The 17945-nt window shown below is 49.2% G+C and overlaps 1 protein-coding gene across 2 annotated transcripts; it reads right to left on the reverse strand.

The window, feature by feature from the left end:
* Window positions 1-7486: 7486 nt before the first annotated feature.
* Window positions 7487-14311, reverse strand: SP8 (Sp8 transcription factor). Of its 2 annotated transcripts, none has more exons than XM_080975380.1 (2): window positions 12586-14311; window positions 7487-11452 (listed from the first exon to the last, which is right to left on the reverse strand). In XM_080975380.1, exons 1-2 carry the CDS (start codon window positions 12604-12606, stop codon window positions 10004-10006), a joined length of 1470 nt encoding a protein of 489 aa, XP_080831506.1. In that variant the 5' UTR covers window positions 12607-14311; the 3' UTR covers window positions 7487-10003. The 2 variants fall into 2 exon arrangements, with proteins under 2 accessions (XP_080831506.1, XP_080831507.1); XM_080975381.1 differs by having other exon boundaries at window positions 12074-14311.
* Between the last annotated feature and the right edge of the window lie 3634 nt (window positions 14312-17945).

Below are 17945 nucleotides of genomic sequence, written 5' to 3' on the forward strand. Positions count from 1 at the left end.
CACGATTCCCAGTTTGGGTGGATAGCATGACTTAATATGAGGGTTGTATCATTATTTCCTATATTTATTTAAAACAGTCCCCATATATATTCCAGAAAAACCATTGGAGAAACGGCTGAATGATTTTCCAAAGTAGGGGTTCCTTAACCATGATATGTTTCACTCAGGTGGTCTGCGACCCTTCCATTACAATATTCATATTGATTTTTAGTGGTGTTTTAATTGCTTTTTTTATTTCTTATCATGTTGTATTGTACTAAAATTTGCATTCCACATAATGTTTGAAAAGTACTTTAGTAACATTACAGTTGCTAAAGAAACAAGCAGAAAAAACATGAAGTGATCCACCAAGACCCTCAAGTGGTGGGTGGCAGGGAGGGGGGAGTTTGAGATCCACTGTTCTAAATTTTATCTAGAGCGGGGAAAGGCATTGGGTACAAGCTCAAACATTATATAGAAAAACAAAATTATTAGGGGAACAGCAATGCCAAATCTTCTTTACAATGTTCTTTCCTCCTGGTGGGTGCAAATGATAAAATGGACTCAAACAGAGCAACACACACACCCCTTATTATATGGAAGCTATTTTATGGACTGCAAATCATACCTGTTGTTCCTAATAAACACTTGATGGTAGCTACTATGCTTAAGGTACGGCATGCCAAAGTATAGCATCTCTTTCTAGGTACACCAATCACCATTAGCCTAGTTTGTACTGCACAAATTTCAGCACAATTTTTCTTTCAACCAATTTTCACCCTGGATTCTAATGGATCTTAAATGCTTTATAAACCTATAACCTAATCAGAATTTGATACCTTATGACAGGCTACAACCATCATCACCAAAGACCCCCTCAGCCATGGCTAGAATATTTGCAAACAGAAAAGTTTCATGCAGAAAGAATGATTTGTTATGCCCCCGAATTACAAGACCACTAACCTTATTTGAATGCTTGTTTCACTAAGCTAACTCATTGGACTGAGGGTTGGTTTCACAGATAAGTGTCAGGTTGCAGTTCAGGAACAATAAAACAATTTGCAAGTTCAAACTGTGGAGTGGGGTGGAACGCTAGCTATAAACTGCAAAAGAAGATTGGAGGATACTATGGTCCAGCAATGCTTTAGGGTTATATTAATGATGAAGGTATAAAACATAAGAAATTATGAATTAATTTATTAACTACTGCCTGGTTAGCAATAGAACAAAAATGGAAATCTGTCTACACACCTACAAGAGGGGACTGGGCTTTTTAGCGAGAAAAAAAGATTTTTTTAACAATGGACAAATTAATGCAATTAATTAATTCAGAAGGCTCATCAACAGAAATCTCATCATTTTAGGGGAAAGTACATTTAAGCTTTAATGCAATTATTATTATAGTATGTACATTTTGTACTGCATTTCCTCCATTCAGAATATTCCTGCTTACTTTCTCCCCCCGCCGCCCCCGCTGCCCCATCATACACCTGGCAATCTAGTATAACACTTCAAGCATCTGATGAACCGGACTCTAGCCCTGGAAAGCTTTTGCCAAAATAAATTTGTTGATCTTTTAACAGGCTGCTGCTGCCGTCGCCCACAGCTGCTTCACTTCCTTCGCGAGGTGGCGCTGTTTCCCTGCGCCAAGGAAAGAGAGGCTGTGCGTTGAATTTGGGGCGATCTGTTGCTCTGTCTGGCCGTGGACGCAATCTGGCAGTTCGGAAAGACGAGGAGAACGAAAGATGCATCGGCCAGCACAACAGACCCCTCGGTCTCGTTCCTTGCAATGCATCGGCCCACACAGCGGAGCTGGAGGCGATTGCTTGCCTGCCTGCCTGCCTTTCTCCTTTGCGCAAAGTCACAGGCAAGAGGCTTTTGCAGCTCCCACAACAAGGGACACCCTTATAGATTCGGCCTGGGGTTCTCATGATGATGACCCATCGGAAGTCTCGCGCCCAGCAAAAGAAAGTATTCAGCTGCGTTTGCAAGAATTCTCTTGAGTGGATCGGTAGCCCATGTTAGCGCAGTTGTCCAGCTATCATGGCCTCTTAAGGATTCAGCCAAAAATAAACGCTTCCTTGGCCTCTCTCAAAGGGACAGCCGTCCTACACAGATGCATGCCCTCAAAGGAGCCCCGAGTCAGTGGAATTGACTCTGGGCATCGACATCCGAAGAGGGTGCTTCTATAAGCATCCCACTGTCTTGGGTGTAGCCAAGATTTATGGGGGGGGGGGCAGGAAACCCACCTGTCATCATCCTCTGTTTGGCTGTCTAGCAGAATCCGGGTGAAATGTCTCAACAGCAGTTGTTTTAAATTACTTTCTCTTGACCCCAAATGCTCAGGGGGGAAATCTGTCAAAATCTTTCTACAATTTCTACTTTTAGTCAAGTATGTTTTATATATTTACTTGATTTAGGGAGGCAGCTGCCCCTCCGGTCCCCTCTGGCTACGCCCATGCCCACTGGATCAGGGCCTCCCGAGCCATCAGCCGCGCCAGGGCAGCGGGGGTAGCAGCTAGGCGAACTCATGTCATTCCTTTGAGAGGAAGAAAGATAACAAATGGAGTCAAAGTTGACAGAACAGGAGGCATTACACCTTTAGGGGGCTGCCAGGAAGACCCCTGAGAGACCCTCCATCCGGATCAGTACTGTAAACCTCTTAGATGTTTGGATAATTAAGCGATGTGTAGATTTTAAAACAAAGTAACAAAGAAGGTCGAGAAGGGCACTGTTTGGTTTCTAATTCGGAACGTATTTTGCTTCCCAAACGTTTGTGCTCAGAGGTCTCAAGCCTCGCTGAGTTTAATGCGGACTTAACTTCTGGTTAAGTGTGTTGAGGGTCTCAGACCCGTTTGAAACCAAAGCAGTCTAGTTTTAAAAGTAATTCGCGGCCCCAAGAGAAGCAGCACTATTTCTTTCCACCAACCCAGATGGCTTTAGAAGAGGCTTGGACAAATTCATGGAGGGCTAGCGTAGGCTTCTGGCCGCGATGCACAATCATTGGTGCTACTTGGGGTTCCCATGTCACCTCCAAACTGAAAACGTGGCCGCGACTTTCCTTGTATCTATCACAAATTAAAACGAAGCTGGGGAGCAACTGAACAGCGTTAAACCAAAGGACGGATTTAAGGCTCTTTGAAAGAACAAGGCTGCAACCCTAACGCCGTTTACCAGGGAGTAAGCCCCGTCGGATCAATAGGACTTACTTCTGAGTAGACATGGTTAGGGCTGCTGGCTAACAGCGCAATCCTATGCACGTTTGCCTGGAGGTAAGTTTCATTGTACCCCATGCATATACATATACAGGATTGCACCGGAAACGCTCGATTGTGGCATAAACTTTTGTGGACTAGGTCTGTCTAGTGTATGACCCGCTTCCTTTTAAAAGGAAGGAGGCAATCCTCAAAGTGCAACTTGACTGCGGAGTAAATCCCATTTAACTCAGCCGGCACGAGAGGATCTCCCCTGGAAATGCCCCCGGGCACTCCTGGAACTTGCGCATCGGAGGACATAAACCCGGGATAGGAAGAGGAGAGCGCAAAGGCAAGCACAAGCAACCGGGAAGCAAATCCCCAAGAAATCAAGCAAACTACGTAGGCGAGCAACCCATCCAGAAGTCAAGGGCAGCGCTCCTTTCTATTAGGATGACGCAAGGACAGAGCCAAGATCGCCAGACGAATTCACACCGCGCAAACAGTTTAGGATGGCAGCCTCAGTCCCGAAACTTATCCTTCTCCCAATAACATCAGAAGGACCAACTAAACCTGCTGCCTGGCCTAAGATTATTACATCTGTATCCACTATTTCTCCCCAAAGATCTCTTCCTGTTCCCGCCCCAGTCTTATTCCCGCAACAACACCCCTGCGCTGTAGGTAAGTGAGACTAAGAGAAAGAGAGACGCCCACGATGAATGACCGAGCAGAGATTTGTATCCTGGTCCTTGTCCGACCTTTCCCGCTATTACACAACGCCACACCAGCTCTAAAACGCGGTTGAGAATTTCAAAGCCCCCAATCTGCAAGGAGTCCTGTGCCCCACCGGCCCAGGGGGCAGAGGGACCAGCGAGCCTTTTCCTTTGGAAAGGGGAAGGGAAGCGGCTGAGGCTGGCTGCAATGTTGTTTTGGAAACCCATGACGCTGGCTGCCTCTAGGAGAGGTTTTGTCCCCGGGGGTGTCGGGTCTTTTACGCAACCTGGGAATCTCGAAAGCTCCAGGCGCGTCTCCTTGCCCTTTCCAAGAAAAGCAATTGGAACAAGCCAGTGGGCGATCAGTAGGGTCCCCACTACCCCGCTACCGAGTCCCCCTACCTTCTAGCCAAGAGGCTGGAGGGTTTAAGTGACTCAACTTTGGGAGCAATTGGAGATCATGAAATGAAAGAGGTGGTCGATCCTTTACTGCCTGGAGTGGGGCAGAGATGGGGAGGAAGGGGGGAGATCCACATTTAGTCAGGCTTACCTCCCTCTTTTTGTATTGCGAGTCAAAGGGACCGGAAAAGCGGGCATGTCTATTCACGCAGGAATAATGTTATTCGCCCTTCCACATTTCAGGAGTTGTGCTCGGCTTTAAAGTGATTCACACCCTCATTCTATCCTCATTTACTTGGAATGAAGGCCAGGGAGACCTGCTTCCAAGGCTGAAATCCTAACATGCTGTCTTGCGCCGTAGCGCACTCTGGTGTTCAGGATCAGGTTAGGTTAGAAGGCTTATGAAGAGTGCAGTTCAGCCCCACTCAAGGCCGTGGGGCCAAATAGCCGGCTTCCCTACCTGGGCCTGGCCTGGTGGGGTCTAGTGGTTAGGCGGGTTGAAGTTACAAAGTCGCTTTGCAAAGGCGGTATCTCCACGCAAAACCGCACAGGCTGTAACTGACACAGCCCGCTGGTGCCCACTGCGCGTTTTCCCCTCTGCATGGTCCCCTCACCCACTCACCCCAAGGAAACCCGGTTCTGTTCCTCAGTCTTTCACAAAAATATCCCAAGCGGAGATAGGAGAGATCCTAAGTTACTGGGGGGAAAGTGGGAGTAGCTGCCCTCTCTCCCCCGCGCGCACCGACTTCAGCAGCAGCAAGGCATGCAGCACAACTTTGGAGAGCAGGGAACCTTTCAGTGGGTCAAAGAGCAAACGAGAAATGCCGTAATCATTTGAAGGCACTTGGGGGACGGGTTGATGGAGACCCGATTGACCTCGGGGTCAGGCTGGCCTCTGCGTTAGGAGAGGGGCGGGTTGGGGTGGCTGGGTGTGAGGCTGAGAAAGAGACACCACCACACCAACCTGCATGCTTCCTACTTTGGAGCAAACCTAACCTTCCTAGTTTCGACTGAGAAGCAGCAAAGGCAAGTCAATAAACCCATATCGACGCCCTCGCCTTCGGTTGCCTGGCAGGAAGAGACGAGAGAGAGAGAGATTACTCCAGTGCCTCTTAAAAGGTAAAGGTAAAGGACCCCTGGACCGCAGAGATCCTGAACAGCCCCGACTGAAAACACTAGCGCATCTTAAGAAGCGAGGAGAAGGTGGCTGCCACCTGCTCCAACTGCAAACCTTACCGCGCTACCGTTTGTGGTTTTCGTAACTTTATCCTTTTAGAAAGAAAACTGTGACCCGATGGAGAGACAAGCATGACAACAGGGAAGGCGCGTTAAACCGATACAAGGCTCCTCTGTTAGATAGAAGGGAAAGGTTTTGGAGGGATGGGAGGAAAAAAAACAATCAAACCAAAACCTTGCTCTGCAGGCCACCTAACATTGCTTCCAAATTTTGGTGTGGAAACCTGAATGAGAACAAGATTAAGAATAGCAATCCTCTTCCCCAAGGATTGGCACCGGAGGGCGCGCAACAGTTTTACAGCTCTCGGCCCCACACGGCCCCAGATAGTCTTGCAATTGCCTATTTCTTGCAGCCTCAAACCCAAACTTTCTGTTTTCGCCTATCCAGTTTGGAAGGGAGGCAACACCCAGCAAGATCCCTTGCCAAAAAAATAATGCGCTCAGGATTTCCGGGTGGCAGTGGCGGAGGGAAACAAAACACTGACGCATGGGCGTAGCCGCGGGGAGCCAGGGAGGGGCAGCCTGCCCCCCAAAATAATAATAATAAAAAACTTAGGTAACTAAGGTTCTGCCCCCCCCCCAACAAAAATCCTGGCTACGTCCATGGACTCACGCAACAAGCACCACGGTTCCTCCAAATGTAACCTCGTAGGGCTTCTCACCTCGTTTTTCTATGGCTCTCTCTATTGCTCAGGAACATTTAGAACTAAGTCGGCACACACTTGTTGGAAGTGGCACTGGAATTAATGGGCTGACTTTTGAATAAATGTCCTTAGGATCGGGTTGTTCGTTCCAAAGACATACTTGTCTCTTTTTCTTAGAGTGGCGAAGATCGGGATGCTAGGACCGCTCTCATGACAGCCTTAGACAATAGCCAAGAGAGCTAGATCAACAGTTAGCGAGTGCTCCTTCTGGACTTAAAGCCTCATGCTGATCAAGCACAAGGGCTCTTTGGGAAAAGGAAGCCTCCCATTGTCAGAGGAGTTAATTGTTCACTTGCAGCCCCGGGAAGAATTTCCTTCCCAACGCTCCGATCCTAAGCTTCTTTACACGGAAAGTGGGTTCTGCTGGACTCGGATCCAGATGCCAGTCAGCAAAGCCCAGGGTCGGAGTATTTAACGATATAGTATCACTTCCTTTGCACAAATTGCAGAACTTTGCATTTAAAAAAAAGAGACAGACAGAAAGACACTCTTCACTCTACCCTTGCTTTCGTTTTCCATTAAAAGGAAACACAAGACGTGCCTGTAGGTGTATACACATATAAACACAGAGCTAGCCACTTAAATGCCTTCACAATATTTTCCAAATCGTGCTCCCCCCCATCAGATCTGGTGATGAGCAACAGAAGTTAATACAATCTGGATGTATTTCACAAATGAGTACATTCTTAAAGTATAATTTGAATACCAAAGTGCTCATTCATCAGCAGTTATTATTCACAGCAATTGTTATATTTTCCCTCCTTGACACAACATCCGCAAGATTTCCGACACCCCTGACTAAACAGTCCTACTTAGAAGTAAACTCGGTTGCTGTCAATAGGACTTCTTTCCCTGATGTCTACTTTCAATGAGGTCTCCATGGAAATGTTAACCAACCACATTAAAGAGTATATATGCTTTCAGTCAGAAGAGGGAATTCGAAGATGAATTTGAAGATGCCACCTTTTTATCTTTAGAAAGAAATTAACTAACCTAACAACAATTATTTTATCTGGTGTTTATTAATTCCATTTAAAATCTTACAGATAAAAATCAATTACATTTCATGCATTTAAAATGCAAATTTAAAGTGTTCCAGCGAAAGGCTTTTTTCCATTTCAATGTGAAATATCCAAACTTATTTCAACATTACAATGAGACTATTTGTTTGCAGGGTTTGCAAACTTCAAAGTAGCATCAGGAGTGTTTTAGTAACATTCACCATTATTATTTTCAGGAAATACACATAGGCCATCATTAGTCAGTTTCACTTGGACAGTTTATTTAATACATGGGTCTGGGTGCGCCCACTGTTTTGAAATATAGGAGAACTCTCACTTAAACTATACCTGAACTGCCAGCAAATGCAAATAAGTACATGCTCCATTAAATTAAATGTCATTCAACATTTATCAAATATTGTTTGCTTAATTACAGTCTTACGCCTATCTAAATTAATATTCAAGCAAAAACTATATCCTGAAGTGCAATTTGCTGCACACTTCAAGGGACAAGTTAAAAATGCAGTTAATTAGGACTGCAACAATAATGCTTTAATATTTTCTTGTGACCAAAAAGAGGAGGGGGGAAGAAGGGGGGGAAGCTCAAGTGTACTTTAATATATTTTCAAATATTTACTGGAAGTAATATACAAGAAAAATACTATACAAAATCGTCTCCTGGACAACTGCATCTCACACCGATACACTGGTGGGAGTTATATTTGTTAGCTATTTTACAACGATTCCGTTGTACAAACCATTAGGTTTAGAATTATTTTACAAATATTTGTCCCTATGACCCCCCTCTTTTTTGGCATTCAAACTACAGGCTCGCTGAAAAGCAAGGGTACTTCTTAAATTATTTAAATCAGAAAAATAATGCTACAAATAATAATTTTAATCCTAGGTGCATCTAGAGCACTGCATGAATATAGATGCTGAAACTCTGAAATCAGAGGGCTATCACGCTGGTACAATTTTTTAAACATGGGAGAAACTTTTAAGAAAATGAAGTTACTGAAAATTAGCCTATCTATCTTTTAAGAGAAAAATCATCAGAAGAGATCTGAAGTCAAACACATTTCGAATTATGGGCACTATCCAGCCACAATTAAGCAATTTAAAGTCATTTGATTTCAATAGGATAGAATTAATCTTGAGTTTAGCCACTGAAACCAACTGGACATTAAAATTGTCTGGATTATACTCAAGGTTTCCAAGAACAAATGTAAATGTTTGTGTCCAAAAGTGTTGGATTTGCCAGAGTAATTACACTTTCTCCAAGAAGCATTTTTTAAAAAGAAAAAAAGACTAAGCATGATTTAGGCTGTGATCAATTAAGGCAGAGAACTTAGATTTATAGCCCAATCCATAATTCACTTAAATTAGTGGGGTTTACACTGATACAGTCCAATTGAACGAAATGAATGCAGCCCAACCCTATGCATGTTTTCTTCAGAAGTAAGATCCACTGTGCTCAATGGATATTACTCCCATAAGCATGCATAGGATTGTAGCTTAAGGCAACTTAATTCAGTTTTACTTACTTCTGTGTAAACATATATGGGGTTGAGCTGTGAAGTTGAAATCCTAAGGACACCAAGAAGATCCTTGGACATAACCTCTTATTGAAGCAGAAGTCACTTGTTTCAGAGCAATTGTTTTAGAATTGGATGCCAGCGAAATCTGCTGAAATTCAGGAATTTTCCTTTGGCTGTAAATCTCACGGGCTTCAAAGGGGATATCACTCAAAACACTTCTTTACTTGGAAGAAAGTTTAATTGACTCCCATTGAATGTAACGCCCCACCCCCACCCCCAAACCTCAGGTAGGGATCATAGACTAAAATGCCTTGGACTAGCCTCCGAAGCAGTTTACTTGGAAATGTTGTAAAATAAGTACCCACTTCATTCCAATTCGGAATACTCTGGCGTAAGTGATTTGCGAATGGGGCTGGTTAGTGATCACACCTACATGCACACTCACATAAACACACACACAAATGCTTCAGGCTTCACCCTTTTACTCCAGAGTAATCCCACCAACTTCAACGGGCAGCATTCTAGCGGGCTGGCGACTGCAGTTCAATGCAAAGTTGAAGAGAAGTTTAGGAGTGGTCCGAAATAATAAGGTTTTTTTTTAAATTTAAAAAAGCTTCCCACGATATATATATATATATCTATTTAATTCAAAGTGCTTTCAGCGGGAGATCTTGGCTGCTTTTTGTTTTGTTTCCTGATAAGAGACTCTAATTCTCAATCAATAGGTTGTTGGCTCTGTAGTTTGTCCAGATCGGGATCCCACGCCCTCCCTCCGTCCCGCAGGTTGGAGACTCCCCCCCCCCCGCCAAAAAATAAAACCTCTTCCCCTTGGAGCGTGGAAGTCAGTGGGGAGGGGGGGCTGCCTCTCTGGAGCAGCTGCTTGGGAGACCCCCAAAGATCCCGCGAGAAAGTTCCTCCTCCTCCTCCTCTCGCCCGTGCGCGGCTCAGGCGGCGTAGCTGCGAGGGCGGCCGGGGGCCGGAGCTTGCGGGGCAAGACAGCCCAGTGAGGGGTCCGTGCGGGGGATCAATGCGCGGCGCTACTTACATGTCCAGAGAGATTTCCCCCGTGTTTTTTGTGTTTTGTTTTTAACCCCCTGACCAGAGTCGCTGAGACAGGCGCGAGGTTTCCCCTCAGGCGGCTGGGCGGGAAAACAAAAAGGCGGGAGGAGAAAGAAGGAAAACCACACACACACGAAAAGGAGTCCCCTCGGGGCCTTGCCTCGGAGCCTGCCGCTTTCACTCCAGGCCGTTCCGGTGGCCGGGCTCGGAGGCCTGCAGCAGCTCCGGGGAGTGGCAGGGCGGGCTGCCGGGGGCGCTGTGCTCGCTGTCGGTGTCGCTGCCTTTCTTGCCGCCTCCCGAGCCGCCGCCGCCTCCGCCGCCGCCTCCTCCCGCGCCGCCTCCGCTGTGGGTCTTGACGTGCTTGCTGAGGTGGTCGCTGCGCATGAAGCGCTTGTTGCAGACCGGGCAGGCGAAGCGCTTCTCGCCCGTGTGCGTGCGCAGGTGGCGCTGCAGCTCGTCCGAGCGCGTGAAGCGCTTGCCGCAGAAGAGCCAGTTGCACACGAAGGGCCTCTCGCCCGTGTGCCAGCGCAGGTGCGCCTTGAGGTGCGACGTCTTGCCGTACACCTTGCCGCAGCCGGGGATGTGGCAGCTGTGCAGGCCTTTCCTCCTCAGGCTGGCGCCGGCGGGGCCTAGCCGCTCGGCCTCCTGGCAGTTGGGGCAGTCGCAAGTGGCGCGGCCCGAGTAGCGGCGCGCCGAGGAGCGCGGGGAGCCGCCTAGCGGCGCGGAGGGGCCCGCGCCCAGCATGGAGCCTCCCGCGCCCGCCGTCAGGGGCGACGGCGACGGCTCCGGGTACGAGCCCGGCAGCACGGGCTTAAATCCGTCCATGAGGTGCTGCCCGGCGGGGCTCAGGAGGTGCGTCGAGGCCGCGCCGCTGCTGAAGGCCGAGTGGCCCGCCAGGCCCGAGTAATCCGAGTTGTAGGCGCCCAGAGGGGAGTGCAGGGAGCCGGCGGGGAGCCCCGCGGCGGCCGGGTGCACCCCGTTGGGGTTCTGCACGTCGAGCCAGCCGGCGCCCACGTCCCACCAGCTGGAGGCGCCCGCGTCGCCCGGGTGCGAAGGCTTGAACCACGACTCGTACGGGTGCGCCATGCCCACGCGCGGGTAGATGCCCTGCAGGCCGTCCACCGACGTGTGCACCTTGGAGATGAAGACCGGCTGGTGCGCGTCCTGCGCCCCTCCGCCGCCGCCGCTGCCTCCCCCTCCGCCGCCGCCGCCCCCCGACGGCCCGGGCGCCTGGAAGACGGAGTAGTCGTTGGCGAAGGGCGAGCCGGCTGCTGCCGCCGCGGCGCCGCTGGACGTGAGCGAGAAGGCGCTGGAACCCGGCGACCCGCCGCAGCTGAACGAGTCCGAGACGAGCGCGGCTGCCGCCGCCGCTGCTGCGGCCGCCGCCGCCGCGTGAGCCGAAGAGCCGTTTCGGGCCGAGGCTGAGACGCCGACGCCGGCCAGGCTGGAGCCCACGACGTTGCAGCTGCCCGACGACGACGACGACGAGCGTTTCCACGGGTGGAAGCCTTTGGCGAAGGGCGACGCGCTGTCCGACAGCGCCGACGGCGAGGGGCTGGGGCTGCCGATCTTGTTGCAGGTGGCGGCGAGCATGGCCAGCGGAGTGGAGCCCAGGCGCGGTTCTTCCTGCAGCGAGAAGGGAGAGAGGCCCGCAGGGAAGCGCGCGTCAGAATCGCCCGGGAAAGAGACCTCACGGCCAGGGTAGCCCCCCCGCGCTGCTCGGCTTGCCCGCCGATGGGGAGACGGGGGCGGCCAGGAGTCAGCCGCGCTCGAGGAGCTGCTGCCGGACGCCTCCTCGAGGCTCCCCGGAGGACATTTAAGCTCCCGTCTCCCCGCTCAAAAACCCCCGGAGAGGCTTGCTTTGAAAGGAAGCCGACGGCTTCTGGGCATGAAGCTGAAAACGCATCCCCGAGGCGAGCCGAGGAGCAGGAACGGAGGCTAAAGCCCCGTCCAGATACATCACGGGCTCCTACTGGCGACAGGGAGATGCTTGGCCAACCCCGGAGCCCCAATCCAGAGTCGCTCGGTTTCCAAAGAGTCTACTCCAGGATTTAGCCAAAACGATCCGGATTCAGATCTCTTTCCCCACCCAGCTGTCTGTAAACTTTTTAAAGGGGGTTCTTTTTCCCACGGCAGTTTCCTCCCCCCAAACTCCAACAAAAAACAACAACCCAAGAACCACCCGCCGCCACCTTTCCTGTTCACCCACAGCTAGGAATTAGATTGAGAGGAAAAGGTTTCACATACCTGCAGGAAATGACGGGCTCAGTGAAATGTTAAAGGAGGGGAAAAACAACAACAACAGGCTGTCGCAAATTTTTTTAAAAAAAGGAAGGGAAAAAAACCTCGCAGGGAAAGAGGAGACCGAGCAAGGCAGCTGCTTTTTCCCTCGGAGCAGATAATAGAGGGAGGGAGAGGGAGAGAGGCCAGTTCTCCGGGGATACAGGAATAGCTCAGCCCAAGCTCTGGACGTGGTTCCTACTAATGCCCTTAAAACCTTTGCCTGCACGCTGACAAAAAAACAAAAAAAAGTGACTGCCCTCTTTCTTCCTCCCCCTCCCCTTTTTCCGCTTTCTTTTCTCTCGAACTCACTTGGACTTAGAGAGAGAAAGGCAAAAGAGGGAAAAAAATAAAAGCCTCAATAGGAGAGACTGATAGCCCCCGGTCAAGAGAGGGGCTACTTTAACCCTTCTCCAATCGCCAATAAAAAGGACCCAATTAAAACAGCAAAGGGGGGGGGAGAAAATCCTCAGACTCACCCCTAGAAGTGAAGTTGCCATCCCACAAAGTGCCCTCCTCTCAGAGGATCTTTTTTATATTGATAAATCAGAGGCAGTGTTTTTTTTTAAGAGGTGTGCAATACAATGATCAGTTCCGCCCATTCCACCACAATTGTAGCTCCCTCGCCGGCTTTGAAGTGCCGCTGAGCCCGCGCCAGCCAATCCGCGCCGCCGACAGCCGCTCCGAGACGTGGCCGCGTGAGGTCATCATCGGCCCCGCCAAGCGCCTTCCGCCGCCGCCGCCGCTGCAACGAGGCGAGGAGCTCCTTTCCGGGAAGAAAGGCGCGCAGGCAGCCGCAGAGAAACAGAGAAGCTGCCGGCGGCAAGGATGCAGGCGAACGCCAGGGAGGGCGGCGAATGCACAGGCGCGCCTCTCCAAAGCGCGCCTCTCCTCGCCCTCTTCCCGCTTCAGGTTTTCCTTCCAAAGTGCAACTCTCCACGCACCAGTCTCCCTGTTCTTTAAGCGTCGCTCAGTTCATTGCTTGGGGGAGAGCATATTAAACCCCCCTCCCCAGGGGTTTCTCTCCCCCCCACCACCACTTTAGGAAGGCATACATAAATCTGACAGCGCGCGCGCTCTAGGAGTTGTGGCTTTAATTTAAAGTGGATTGCTTTAGACTTCCACCAGCAGCCCGCTCCCTTGCCATTCTCCGGATAAGTCATTTGGGTGGTTCGGAAAACCCCGCTTTGGATGGAGGGAGGAACATTCCTTTCCATCCACCCACCGCCGCCCGGCACCTTCTGGTTATGTAAAGGAAGAGTGTTGTGCAAAACTGCAAAGAGCTGCAGATGTGGTTGAGAAGCCTGCGATAGGATTGCCCTCCGTTCCCCTCTCCAAAGGGCGGATTAAATCTATTTCAACCCCATACTCTTGCGCCTTCTTTTTATATATTATTTTTCTTTATTTGCTTTGGGCGCGAGCGTTCCTCTTCTCTCTTTTGTTGCAAATTTGGGGTGGGGCGGGGAAACCCTCTGGTCTGCTGCTGGAGCGGTTGGCGAAGCGCCTCAGGTGTTGCGCGCAATCGTGTTGCGCGCAGGGTTCTTGTTTTGCCTTCGGTACAACCATTATTAATTTAGGCAGAAGGGAAAGCACCAGTCGAGTTAAAACGTGCATTGGCGCTTCGCCCTGTCCCAATATTGATTTCAAGGTAGGAGAGGTTAATGCCAATATTAGTAAAGAGAACCGGGTTGTTTTGACTTGAGGATGTGTTTGCCTTGGACGTCCCCGCGTCCTTAGATCAGCTTTGTAGCCGAGATCCCAAACATTGGTGTAAGACTAATGTGGCAGATTCTCTTTTTTCCTCCCCAAAGGCTGGGTGGGGGTGATGGACACCCCTTTCTAACGCCCTATGCTTATTGACTGTACATCATATCTATTGATTAAGGGGTAACGCGCATTATCATACTTCGAAGTAAGGAGTGAAGTAAATTAATGAACTGCTTTCTTTCTCTGAAGGCTGATGGTTACCATAAATGTCGTGTTTCTCTCCGCGAGCTGCTCTGAATGATTTTAGCCTGTTGAGAAGGCGTGACAGGCCAGCCCAGGAGGAGGAAGGGGTGGGGGAAGGAGGGAACTCCGTTTAACAAATAAAAAAGAATTAACTTCATTGCTTTGGTCTCCTTCTGTAATGATATTCATTTTAAAGACCTAATGCACACTTGTTTAAATTTCGGATTTAAACTGAATCAATCCTATCCTTGACCCCCCCCCACCACAAAAGGGGGGGGGCGAGTGCATGTGAAAGAAAACGCGTTTTACGGGAGAGCCCCTCACGTATGAATGAATGGCGATTAGCTTTATCTGTTGCCTTTATCCACTGTGCACCAGAAGTGTAACTATTAAGACATATTGGCAGATTCCACCCCCTCCTGAACAAGCAGGCAATACCTTTCCCTCGAAAAAGCAGAGGGTTAGAAGCGCTTGGCGTAAAACGACGGTTTTGCGTTGCCTCTCCACAGCTTTGGAAACGACAACAAAATTAATTACAGAGCAGAAACTCGTTAGGGGAAGAGGACCAGTGAAAAACTCCTTTTCTTCCTTCTCTGATTTTCTTTATGTCTTGGGGATATTTATTCTGACGGAAATGGTTATTTATTTCCAGATGGCTTTAAACATGTTGCTTAGGTAGATGTCTTTTCTTATTTTACTTTTTTATTTACTTACTTTCTGATTTACGGTCGGAAAACTATGAGGCGGCATATGCCCAGGTTGGCAAGGATTTGCAAAGGGTGTCGGTGGAACTATTCCAAACATACGGTCGGGAGCTATAATTTTTTTGGGGGGAGCAAAACTCCACCGTATCCTGGTTCTTTTTGACACCTCCCAAAAAAGTTAGCGAAGGCAAGCACTCCTGAACTTGGGGGGGGGTGTCGATTTTTATCCACTTTTGACCCTCACCCGGTTAACATCTGGCCTTCCCCCTCGTATGTAAATCGCTTGCTAGCTCCCGGAGCTTGAGGTTTTTATATCGGCCAGCTCACACCTTAGACGGTTGCAGTTCTTATATAAAGAAAGCGTTCAGGTATCTGGAAGGGCCGGCAACTGGGGAGGCTATTCCCTCCGCCCTTTCCCCCGCGTGCACCCACAGAAATTAATAAAAACTCGCCACCCACCCACCCCGTGATGCGCAGGGTTTAGAGAGATGCGGTGCGTTTTTTCTTGCAAACCTGTAGCATCCACCACTCTGGGTTAAAGTGACGACCTATTAGCATTCTGTATGCATCTGCAGCATAAATTTCATTTGAATTTCAAATTTAATAAACCAGGAGGTTTTTAATCATCCCTGGTTTTATTTGTTTGATATTAACATGCTTATTGACCGGGTCTGTTGACCAGTTTGATCATTACAGGACAGCAAAAAGTTAATTAAAACGACCACAGCTCCTTAATCATATCATCTGTCTCATCCGTGTCGCTCCCTTTATTACAGTCTATGATGGATAGTCTCCCAGATTAATTTCTCTGTTTCTTCGATTTGGACAACAGCTTTGGGGACCTAATTTACATCCTGGGAACAACTTGCACAAGTCTGCCCTCGCCCTGAGCCTCCTAGCGCGGTTCAGAGAGCCATTAGGAATCCCACCGCTTGAGACGGAACTGGATCGGGGGTGGGGGCGGTTTAGCCGAAACCCTCCCCAAAACAAAAGCTTTCTTCCTAGCGGGGCCCTGGCGATCAGGAGATAAATAAAGCAAGAGATACGACGAGGGCCTGTAGGCAGCGAAGAAGAGGAGGTGGGGGTGATGTTGTGCGTGTGTGTTTCGATTTGATCAAATGTAAAGTGGGTGAAACCTGGTCACTTGGCCGAATCGATTCTTGTCAGCGGCTCATCCGCAAAAACCGACGAGTGTTTTTTCCAAGTGCCACGATCCTTGAGTGACCCTTGCTTTTACGCAGAGGCGTAAATAGCGCAGAGGCGCCAGGATCTCTCGGCAGTGGATCCCCACAGCATGTTTACCTGAGAGCAAGGCCCGCTAAGCTTAGCACGCGCACCGTAAAGCCAAGGAACCCGTGTTTTCAAGCTGGTTTGTGGAGTTCACACGTGGTCTTTTAATGCGTGAACGGAAAGGGGAAACAGACAATTTTTAAGTAAGAAGGCTGGGAGGGGCGGGGAGAAGATGTCAAAAGTGTGCCAGCTCCTTAGACAGAAGGCACTGAGGTTTGCCAAGCCGATCGTTGCACGGCTGTTGGTGAAGAAGACCTACTGTTGTTGTTTTAAGGAGTCCCATTGAGTGAAATGCTCTTTCCCCACCCTTACACACACTCACCTCAGCGGCAGTTCCTGTTGGTCTTAAGTACGTACAGTGAACGGGGAAACGTATATTAGAGTCTCCGGGGTTTATGGTCCAAGTTTGTCCATCTGATGAGAAAATATGGATATTTTTGATTGTTTAAAATTGCAGGTTCAGCCTTCTCTCTCTCTCTCTCTCTCACTCACACACACACACACACACACACAACCACCACCACCATACTGGGTGTTTGCTGTTGTTGTAACCTGGAAGAAGGCATTTTGTTTGTTTTTTAAATGGGATTGAGTAACGAGCCAGTAAAATGGAAAGTATCAACAAACACCCCAACAGCTAAGAGAATAGTCACTTTGTCGCGATAAGGCAACGGAGCAAGGTGTGTGTGTGTGGACACCCAAACTGGTGACTGGTCGTGTTATTACTTTTGCCATTCATCACTTAAAAAAAATAATCTCGAAAAGCAAGCACATCGATTTCACCTGGCTCACTTGCTTACAATTTCTCCCATTGAATCTATGGGACCGCAGCAACGACAAAAGGTGCTTAACTTTGGCTAGATGGAAAAGCTCTTGCTTAATTGTCATCTCCAACTTTCCATTTTCTGCGGAATTTGTTCAGTACCCAATTAGCTAAAGCGCTTTTGCCTAATTGCACATCATATCGTGGTCTTAATGCAGCCCAATTCGTTGTTATAGGGGTGCAACGCTGAACGCCCCCCCTAACCCACACCATACTGATTTTAAAAAGAGGTGCGCTCATTTCCTGCGCGCACAGCAGCGGTCTTCTCCCTGTCCAAAAATGCTGCACATTTTCGCACCCTTCCTTAGGCTTTCCTTTTCAATATCTCGGGATCACGTCGTCTTCGCCCGGTTTAATTTCAGCTGGGTTGGCTGTTGCTCGACCTCTTGGACGAACACAAGGGAGGAATGTTGGTGGGCGGGGCGAGGGACAAGAGGGTCACTAACGGAGGAGGTGATGGCCTTTAAAAAAACTGATTGCACTTCTTTAAAAGAAGAAGAAAGAAGTAGGCACTTTTGCACCTTTGAAGCAAGTGCAAGGATTGGTTCACTTTTCTTAGGGACAAAGTGTGACTGCCCAGGGACCCTCACACTTTGCCGCAGCCCTCGCTCTGAAATGGTGCCGACCCGACTGTAGAAGAGAATCCACGTGAAACACGAGGGGGAGAGAGGTCCACGCTGCTGCGTACACACGTGTGTGTCCTTGGGGCTGAGCGGAGGGGAGAAGGGGAGGCAACGGGCTGCCTCCTTCCTGATCAAACCAGAAGCGTCCTCAAAAGCCCCCTCCCTGCTCCTGTTTACGCAGCTTCCTTCCTCAGACATCCCCCCCACCACCACTTTCACCCTCTTATATCTCACTTTCTTACGGCGCGGTTAAAACCTACTAAATCCGTCTCCTGCGCGTTATTGATTTTCTTTTGCTGTCTTTCTCTCGCGCGCTGGAAAAGAGACGAGGAGGAGGTCAACTCTCCAGATTACCCTGCATCTCCTGCAGACGGATTATCCCGCATCGCCTTGGCGAGACCCGTTGACAGTTTGAAATCGCGCTTCCCCCCGAAGATAAATGTGACTTG

This window comes from Podarcis pityusensis, assembly GCF_964106645.2.
Source record: "Podarcis pityusensis genome assembly, chromosome: 12".
Taxonomy (NCBI): domain Eukaryota; kingdom Metazoa; phylum Chordata; class Lepidosauria; order Squamata; family Lacertidae; genus Podarcis; species Podarcis pityusensis.

Excerpts from the sequence above, each read along its gene's own strand:
- SP8 (XM_080975380.1), bottom strand. The coding sequence starts at position 12,606 with ATGGCAACTTCACTTCTAGGG. Across the intron at positions 11,453-12,585 it reads TGGCAACTTCACTTCTAGGG|GAAGAACCGCGCCTGGGCTC; the intron begins GTGAGTCTGAGG and ends TTCTCGCTGCAG.